The sequence below is a fragment of the Nicotiana tomentosiformis genome, chromosome 1 (genome assembly GCF_000390325.3).
Source record: "Nicotiana tomentosiformis chromosome 1, ASM39032v3, whole genome shotgun sequence".
Lineage (NCBI taxonomy): Eukaryota > Viridiplantae > Streptophyta > Magnoliopsida > Solanales > Solanaceae > Nicotiana > Nicotiana tomentosiformis.
This window is the reverse complement of record NC_090812.1, coordinates 88,224,667-88,234,896: the sequence shown is the minus strand read 5'-3', so window position 1 is coordinate 88,234,896 and position 10,230 is coordinate 88,224,667. Positions and strand designations below refer to the sequence as shown.

The window sequence follows — 10,230 nt, the reverse complement described above, 5'->3', positions numbered from 1 at the left end:
AGTATATCATATTATTTTAATAATTATTATTTATATTTTATTATTTAATATAGTGTGAATAAATATAACAAAATTTATACAAACTCAAAGGATGCACATCATTTAGTAACAAATAAATTGTTTGTTCCTCATTTATTCTTATTGTCAAATTAGCAAGTAGTTAGTACTTAACACTATACATTTACTAATTTGACTTTTTACTAACTTGTCAATTAACTTAATATTTTGAGGTTACTTCTCTTTTAATATAACATATATATATATATATGCTTATCTTATACTCCTATAATATCCTAATAGTATTTTTATATTTTTTCGTTATGAAATTATGAATTTTATTTATTAACTAGATTTCCTAGATGAGAAATTTAATTATTATATATATTTAAATTGAATATTCTTTTTTAGTATCCTTCCTTCATAACTACTTCTTTATTATGATTTTAGTTATGTGTATATGTACGAACTTTCTCACCATAATTCTAATTATAAGTGTTATATTATATTTTCCCACAATTTATATTTTATTTCCTTTTAGTTCCTTGCTTATCTAATTGCATTATCAATTACTTAATATTTTTAAATTGTCATATGAATTATTAATAAATTACTAGTTTAATATATACAATGAATATAATTTTGTATTACTCTTGAAATTTAACTTGACTTGATCTTGTATGACTTTCTAATTATTATTTTAATATTTAAATTTATCAATAATATTTTCGAGTATTATTTATTTACTTAATTTTATCAATTAAATTTAATGTGAAGATAAAATCACATTATATCTATTATCCTCTTTATACATTAATTTTTATTCTACAATATTTTGATTTTTTTTATTATGTTTATCTATAATACTAATATTATTATATTATTTTTCTAAATGGATGGTGTTGAATTAGTTAAAAGGTTAAATAGAGAGTTCTTTTATATATGTCATAATTCTCTAATTCTCTAATTCTCTCTCTCTCTCTCTCTCTCTCTCTCTCTCTCTCTCTCTCTCTCTCTCTCACACACACACACACACACACTCACTCACTATATATATATATATATATATATATATATATATATATATATATATATATATATATATATATATATATATATATATATATATTACTATCCATTCAATTTGAATTTTTATTTTTTATTATTTTAAAATAATTTTAAATTTTCAACTTGAAAGTACTCCATAATTTGAATGGGTAGTTTTTTTTTATTATAGATAATTATAAGATATTTATATTTATCAATTCAAATAGAGAACCAATTAATTCAAAATTTAAAATTCAAAATATTTTTTAGTTAGAAAGATAGTTTATTTTGTCTTAACATTGTCACTTGGCTTTTTGTGGTTATGCCACTTGGTTTAATGAGGTTGCTTTTTCTTCTACTTTTAATTAAAGATAGATTTTTATTTTTTTTAATTTTGTTTTTATTGTAAAATAATTTTAAAACTCCAACTTGAAACTACTCCCCAATTTGAATGGGTAGTTTTCTTGTACTTTTATTATTTATATTTTCATTTTTTTTTTTGTTATAGCTAATTTTATTTTTATTTTTATTTTTTTTTTTAATTTTAAAAATCCAACTTGAAACAACTTTCCAATTTGAATGGGTAATTTTTTTATTTAATTTTTTTATTTTTTTATTATAGCTAATTTATAAGGTATCTATATTTATTAATATCTCTAAAATTGACTTTACCTTTGTTCATTGTATAATTTATTTGTAGATAGATATACTTGAATCTCGTGAGTTTTTTTTTTCCCTTTAGACACGTTTTATATTCAAAAACGTGTCTACTAGTCTGATTAGTATGAATTTGCGTTAAGTAGGCTATTAAAGAAGTAAAATACTTCTTACCAAGAAACTTTCATGTTCATACTTGAAGCGAAAACGTCCAATTAAAGATAAAGTATATCATTTCTATCACACTCATTCATGATAGTAATTGAAACTTTCACCTAAAAGAAAAGATCCCCTTTTCCTTCCAAAATCTAGGGCAAGAAAAGGAAAAGGACCTAAACACTAGAAACATAAAAAGATTGGAAACCAACGTAAAGGATTTCATTTCAAAATCTATAGAAAACAAAAGAGATTCATCCATCTCGTCATTTGTTATATCCATATTGTCACATATTTTACACATTATGGCCTAAGAAAAAACAAATATTTTGGATCCAATCAAAATTTCTCGTACTTCTCACCAATTTTTCATTACAAAGTTGATTAGCATCCAAGCTTCAAAACTAAAGTGAAGAATCGAAGAGAGAGAAAAATGGTAGTAACTAAAGAAAGTTGCAAAGTAAAAGTGGCGAAAGTAATGCATCACTATGCATGTGCATTCTATTGCATGCCTCACGTGTCATGTCTTGAAATCTGGTACGTATAGCGGACAGCTTACGTGTGCAATGAAAGTTGTTCTATTTTGATTAACGGAAAAGGGCCTAAAATACCCCTTTACTATATGAAATAGGACTCGCTAGCCCTCCGTTAAAAGTTGGTCTCTATTCTGCCCTTGCCGTCAACAAATGGGCTCGTATACGCCCTCCATCATTGACGGGAGACTCATAAAGCTACGTGGAATATATGTGAGTAAGTTAGACCTAGTTCGAATTGTAGGGCATATATGAGTCAGTTATAATAGTCATTTCTCAAACACTTCACAACTGCATATCAGTTTATTTAGACACCTATTTGACAACACCAAACTAATTATCACAACAAATAAACTAAGTCATAGACACAAACATTCAAATGAACGGCAATGACTTCATTAAATCATAATAGCTCAAAGGGATTGAATCATAACAAAAAATAAGAAAAGACAATATCGGAATGTTCTAGTAGCTCAAAGGGGTCAAAGAAGAGGTGTCATCGCGGACTTGCTGCCAATTATTTCATGGCATGGACTCCTTTAAATGCTGGGAGAAAGTTTTTCAAGTGCCCGAAGCATAAGGTAAGTAAATTTTTTGATGGGTTCTTTTAATTATTCCGATTTGCTTGTAAATTTATTTTATTTATTTTTGATTTTTAGGATGAAAAATATTCCTATTGAGAATGACAAGATGAAGAGCTTCCTCCTAGAGTTTCAAATCTCATATGCGATTTAAAGAAGGAAAAGGAAGCTCTAATCCGTGAAAGAAATGCTCTCTAAAGGAAAATTTGATCTTGAGAATGTTATGATGCTCGTCGATCATGGAGGAATAGAAGCCTTGAAATTAGAAAGAAATGTTCTAATGAAGAAAGTGACCGATTTAGAGTACTCAGTTGTGCTTGATGCTAAATTTCGGAAGAAGATGTGGATTTTCATGTGTGTGATATTGGGATGTTTTGTTATGTTCTTTGGATCAGTGGTAAATGATTTGTAATGTTAGTGTTATTGTGGCTTAATTGTTGTCTTTTATTATGTAATGAAGCATTATGTTTTTGTACAAAGATTTAATGAAGTCATTGTCGTTCATTTGTTGTGTCTATGACTGAGTTTATTTGCTATGATAATTAGTTGGTGTTGTAAAATAGGTGTCTAAGTAAACTGATATGGAGTTGTGAAGTGTTTGAGAAATAACTATTATAATTGACTCATATATGCCCCTGTATAATTCGAACTAGGTTTAACTTGCCCTCACATATATTCCATGTGGCTTTATGAGTCTCCCGTTAGTGATGGAAGGCATATACGGGCCCATTTATTGACGACAAGGGCAGAATAGAGACCAACTTTTAACAAAGGGCTAGCCTGTCCTATTTCGTAAAGGGACATTTTAGGCCCTTTTTCCTTTTGATTAATGCAATTTTTATTTTATAATTTTATTCCCACCTAAAGTTATTCCCTATTTTCTAGATTAACGAACTTGCTTGTAAATTTTTCAAGTGTCCGAAGCATGAGGTAAGTAAATTTTTTGATGGATTCTTTTAATTATTTCGATTTGCTTGTAAATTTATTTTATTTATTTTTTGGTTTTTAGGATGAAAAATATTCCTATTGGGAATGACAAGATGAAGAGCTTCTTCTTAGAGTTTCAAATCTCATATGCAGTTTAAAGAAGGAAAAGGAAGTTCTAATCCGTGAAAGAAATGCTCTCCAAAGGAAAATTTGATCTTAAGAATGTTATCATGCTCGTCGATCATGGAGGAATAGAAGCCTTGGAATTAGAAAGAAATGTTCTAGTGAAGAAAGTGATCGATTTAGAGTACTCAGTTGTGCTTGATGCTAAATTTCGGAAGAAGATATGGATTTTCATGTGTGTGATATTGGGATGTTTTGTTATATTCTTTGGATAAGTGGGAAATGATATGTAATGTTAGTGTTATTGTGGCTTAATTGTTGTCTTTTATTATGTAATGAAGCATTATATTTTTGTACAAAGATTTAATGAAGTCATTGTCGTTCATTTGTTGTGTCTATGACTGAGTTTATTTGCTATGGTAATTAGTTTCGTGTTGTCAAATAGTTATCTAAGTAAACTGATATGGAGTTGTGAAGTGTTTGAGAAATGATTATTATAACTGACTCATATATGCCCATGTACCATTCGAACTGGGTCTAACTTGCCCTCACATATATTCCACGTGGCTTTATGAGTCTCCCATTAGTGATGGAAGGCATATACATGCCCATTTGTTGACGACGAGGACAGAATAGAGACTAACTTTTAAGGCTAGCATGTCCTATTTCGTAGGCCCTTTTTCCGTTTGATTAATGCAATTTTCATTTTATAATTTTATTAACACCTAAAGTTATTCCCTATTTTCTAGATTAACGAACTTGTTTTTGTTCTCCAGCAAATCAAACTAAGATAAACTAATACCACCACTGCATATTATATTTAGTTTGGTGCTGCATCTTTTCAACCAACTTTTCATCACATGTCAAGTTTATTTCGGGTAAATAAACAAACATTACGAACTACTTTTGGTTAAATCGCATGAGTTGATCCTAGAAAAGTAAAGTAAAAAAACTTTTTTTATTCAACAACAAAAGGTAATCCTAGTAAATTTGAAACTTTTATTTCTTTAATACTTAGGTATTATATCGTGATAACAGATAACCATATGAATCAAGCTTTTTCACATCCAAAGAACAAAAACTAAAATGATTAAAATTTGAAAAACGAAAATTAATTAGTTCTAACTTTACATGATTACGTAAAGAATGAACTCTAATTAAATAACATAAGGTTTACCTAACTAAGATGTTGACAATAAAATAGTGGTGGGAGTGTGAGACCAACCACAATAGTATATACTTATCAATTATTAAATAAATACAAAAGACAGGACAATAAGACACCTCCTCGTGGCCTTTTTGTTGGGAAATCTGAGTGGGCACTCCCCTTTCTTTTTTCATAAGAATCCAATCCTGATGGTTATTTCACATCATCATTTTTTCTCCCATCATATCCTATGGTCTTCGAACTAATTTGCTAATTTTACGAATAGTTATTACCACTCACTTTGATGTAGACAACACTAGCTTGATCCATATATCAAGCTCAGCCTGAGCCTTTTGTTACTTAAAAATTGATCTAACAATGGTTATCTTGAAAAATATTTATGTACATCTGCATAATTGAGCTACCGTGCAAATCGACCAGGAACTGATCTAGGCGTTGGCACAATCACGTCACGATCAGACTTCATTAAGTTTAGTCGATCTTGAATTATCGACTTGTCAAAACATCTGTTATCCGGATTCTCAGCATAACAAACGTAGTAACTACTTACACAAGCGTGAGGCAAAGCCATGGCAATCCTCGTCTGGCACCAAACAAATAAATACATGTCAATTGCACAAGTATAAAACAATAAAGTGTGGATTTAATTTTTACTGTCTCATTTTTTAATCGATCACAGTGTAAAAGAGAAAAAAGTTTTTTTCCTAATAAAAGAAAAGGACTGACCAGAAGGTAACCGATGTAGGCAGAGAGGAGGGACAAGGTGGCGATGAAATTAGGGTAGACAGTGGCAGTCCAAGCGGCGACGACAATGACACAAATGGAACCGCTGCAAACTCCGGTTAGGAAGCAAATGGCACTGGTCATGTCCGAATCTACTATTGTCTCCATTTCTCTCTTTTCAAACAACTCCCATGTGTCTTGTGATGCCTTCACAAAACTTTTCCCATATGTAGCAATCTGTGAAAATATTTTCAAATTTCCAATCAACGTAAACATTTAATTAAACAACAATTGCATATGTAAACTTGCTCATCCAAAATCGAATAAAGGAAGAAGGTGGCGATAAATTGATAATTCAGCGTGTTTAGTCAACTTAAATTTAATTAAACAACTTATTTTCTTTATTTGAATTATTGTGTGATGGACGACCCAAAAGTGACAAACTTTCGAATAATTAAGTACGAATTCGATGTATTAAAGAGTTGCCAACTAAATATGGTTGCAAAATGGTGCAAGTTTGAGTGAGTTTTATACTATGTTTTTCTAAATAATTGAAAAAATATCTTAAGTAAACGGCTGACATCTCAACTCACACCGCATTGAAGACGAGAGGGAATTATGACTCTTAAACTCTATGCATTAGATATACATTTAACAAGTCGGAAACGCCCGTATTAAGTTATAAATTGAGAATGACCCCCAAAACCAATTACTATTACTCTGAGTATGATGGAGAAAACGTCCACATGTTACTTAGTCAAATGGACATCGATTTTTTAAGGTAAATTAATCCATAAGATAAAAACGTCATGCCAATGTAAATCCTAGACTCCTAGCAAATTATCATTTAGAAATCCCTAGAGCATAAAAAAAGTTCTCCATTTTAAGGGTTGTTACTACTCTCTAAATACCAGTCAACCCAAAAAAACCAGGACATTACTAACTGAACATACAAATACAAATTCCTATACACCAAGCAGAGTAGATAAATTTCATAAAAATCTGAAAATTGCACTCAAAAGTCAAAACGTTAACAAATCCAAACAATTAAATTAGTCAACTAATCTACTTTATTGTTCTTTATAAATTAGATATAATATCATAATAAATTCATTAAATAGAATCACATTTTTTTTTTGCTTAACGTTATATAAAGATAATAGTATCACCATCAAGTCCTAAAAAACTCCTATTACTCTCAAATTTTTGGAAACAAACTTTCATTTTAAATTAGAAATTTTTTATTATACTAATAACAATTTAAAAAAAAAAAAAATTATTCCATTATTAGAATGAAAAGTACCTGAACATAGGCCCAACCATTGCCGCGCTTAAAGATGGAATCCATGATTTTCAATCCACAATGAGCACAACAAAACATGAACTCATCTTCACCCTCTAGCAAATTCAACCCACGAGCCACAATCCTCAGCACTTCAATTGTAGGTACAAATAAAGAACCAAAGCTTGCACTTCCAAGATTCACAGACAATGCCCTCTGAAAACAAAACTGTGTACTAGATTGCATCCCTCTTAGATAATACAGAGCAATCACTCTACTCACTGTCAAATTCACCACATTCCTCATTACCTCAGTAATCCAAGCCATGCTCAGAACCAATAAGATGATAACCAATGGTGGAAAGTAAAAATTTATAGCTCCAATCACAGCTAAAATCCACATTGACATCCACAAGAATCCAGCAAAAAGTGTTATGTAAGTTGGCCGGTTTAAATCACGGAATTTTGGTACAGGTTCAAGGGCTTTGATTAAAATCTTTGTACAAAACTTAATTCTTGGTGTCACCCAACATGAGTACAATCCATTGCCAATTGCAAACATAATAAACACAACTCCAACACCATCAGTTGCAGGTTTTTGGAAGCAAATCAATAGGATTCCAGCTGATAATGTGAGAATAAAAGAACCCCAGAGTATGAAATGAATCATGAATGTAGGCCACACTCTCATTGCCTTTTGCCATATAAATGCTAGTGTTATGCTAAGTAGAGCAGCTGCTTCTACTTGTGGTAAGAAATACTTTAGTAGCCTTCTTTCCTTTCTTTGTGCTTCCCCTGCTTCTAGTAGACCTTGTACCCCTTTGAATAGAAGAAAACCAACTAGTCCAATTGCCGCAACCATGTGTAGTAGGAAGATAAAAAGTGAAAACTTGTTTGTGTAGGATCTTGAATTCAGTGTTATTACTGAAGGTTGCTGGTCGGACCAAAAAAAAATGTTCAGATTTTTAGCATATTATATTGAAATGAAAAACAGGAAAAAGGGTTAAAAAAAATACTCTGCTATATAAAATATCTTATTTTATGGTACGTTATACTTTGGTATGCCACTAACATATGTCTTGTATTTATACTTGAGCGTGATGGAGCTCCAACATGGACCCTAATCCACGTTTAATGGAAGATAATTTTAACCATGGTCAAACGCATGGATTAATTTTGGACCTTTTTCCTGGAGTATTTTGAGAGCTCTGTCAAAGTCAAGGGCAATCGAGATGATTTGCTAACATCAACGGTATCAAGGCCTCAAAGTATAACGGACGGTAAAATTAAGACTTTTTTGTATAGCAGAAAAGTAATTTGGACCTTTTCTCAAAAAAAAGTAACTCCAGTGTAGCTTAGAGACGACATACTTGAGGGGTAGTGGCAGGGGTGGAGCGAGTCTGAGAAGGTGCCGGAGAAGGGCGGTGCTGAGACGGAAGCGGAGGCGGAGCCTGAGCCGGAGAAGGGCGGTGCTGAAAAGGAATCGGAAAAGAACGGTGCTGATGATGAGCTGCAGGCGGCGGAGCTTGATGATAAGGAGGAGAAGGAGAAGCAACTCTAGTTCCTGCATTCATTACAAGCCTAAGAGGATTTGTAGCACTCAATCTTTGCATTCTCGACATGTTAAATTTATCACTGCCTGTTGCTGGTGGAGGTGGGGGCTGCGTCTGAAATCCCCTTTGTTGACTACCCATTTCACCTTTCTCCACATCTCTCTCTTCTTCTTCATCTCGTATTTTAGGCTCCTTTTCTCCATTTTCTTCTTCAACTACCTAACAATAAAAAGGAAAACAGAAAAAGATTTAGTTTCACTTTTAACCACCAAAGAAAATGGATATTTTGCAGGAATAACTATATAGGAGCTGAGCTTACAGGTTCTACTGCACCCATGAGCGGCGGCGGAGTACGGCAGCGCGTGAAGGAGGATGAGGAGGAGGGAAGAAAGTTGTGGTGGTGATGTTATGGTGAGAGGAACGTTAGATTTTGTTGCTATGTTGGATTGTGGGGGCTGATGTTGCTATTGGTTGGTATCGAAATATTGCTATCTTTTTACATATCTTTACCTCAGCGTCTCAGACACTTGTTAAAGACCGAATTTAGGTAACACATTCCAAACGTGCATCTTACGGCGCGTGATTACACTGTCCCTGGCTGCGGCTGTTTCTCGCACGTGTTCAATTTTGGTTGAAAATTTTGCAGCAGTTTCGAGTTAAGTGCTCACATGGGGAACAAGAGAGGAAGGGAAAGATGAAGTGAAGGCTGCTAAGATATAGTAGTACTATTTTTTTTAGACTGAAAGCTAATATCCTTTTTTCTTAAAAAAGTTTTTGGAGTAATTTCAATGTTAATGTGTTTGGTATGAGGAATAAATAAATATTAGAGTAATTTCTGAAATAAATTTATATTAAAAATTAATAATATATAACAAATCAGAAAGCATTTTTATGAAGCTTTTTAGTATTAAAAATTAATTAATGCATTAGCGTTAGTTGCATATGAAGTTACAAGTTAAGATTATTGTACAAAAGTGACTTTCATCACTAAGTGAAAAAGTTATTTTTCCCTCGAAAAATATTTACTAACAATCAAACACAAAAAATACTCATTTTCCCGAGAAGAATGCTTCTATCATGTCAAAATGTATAGAGTAAAATAGGTTTATATTAAATGCTCGAATAATAGCGTGACACGTGGAATCACAGGCAGACGAAAAATGAAACGAGTGAAATCAAGACCGAGGACAACAGCTTCAGTTGGCATCGGGTAGATCTCGAAGGGAATATAGTCAACAGAAGCAAATAAATATTTATTACCGGATGACATTTAGTGAAGAATATTTTTTAGTATTAAATACACAACCGTTACAGAGAAATTTGGCATTCATGGCTTGTCGTTACATATTCATCAATGACCCTCATTATTATCATTTAAGAGGGGTTTGATCTTAGGACCTTGTTCCCTATGTATAGCTATAAATAGTGACTTCAACAACCATTGTAAGGGACAAATCTCTGGCAGAACTTATGCTATACACTAT

General features: G+C 31.9%; 1 protein-coding gene across 1 annotated transcript; it reads right to left on the bottom strand.

Annotated features, from left to right (window-relative positions):
* Positions 1-5,111: 5,111 nt before the first annotated feature.
* LOC104097161 (uncharacterized) lies at positions 5,112-9,243 on the bottom strand. The gene is made up of 5 exons (XM_009603686.4): positions 9,066-9,243; positions 8,564-8,965; positions 7,216-8,127; positions 5,916-6,149; positions 5,112-5,772 (listed from the first exon to the last, which is right to left on the bottom strand). The coding sequence occupies exons 1-5, from the start codon at positions 9,081-9,083 to the stop codon at positions 5,590-5,592; spliced, it is 1,749 nt and encodes a 582-aa protein (XP_009601981.1). The 5' UTR covers positions 9,084-9,243; the 3' UTR covers positions 5,112-5,589.
* Between the last annotated feature and the right edge of the window lie 987 nt (positions 9,244-10,230).

Bases quoted from the DNA above. Each gene is read 5' to 3' on its own strand.
- LOC104097161 (XM_009603686.4), bottom strand. The intron at 6,150-7,215 runs GTACTTTTCATT...ATATTTTCACAG, and splicing joins ATGGTTGGGCCTATGTTCAG to ATTGCTACATATGGGAAAAG. The intron at 5,773-5,915 runs GTCAGTCCTTTT...GTTTGGTGCCAG, and splicing joins CCTACATCGGTTACCTTCTG to ACGAGGATTGCCATGGCTTT.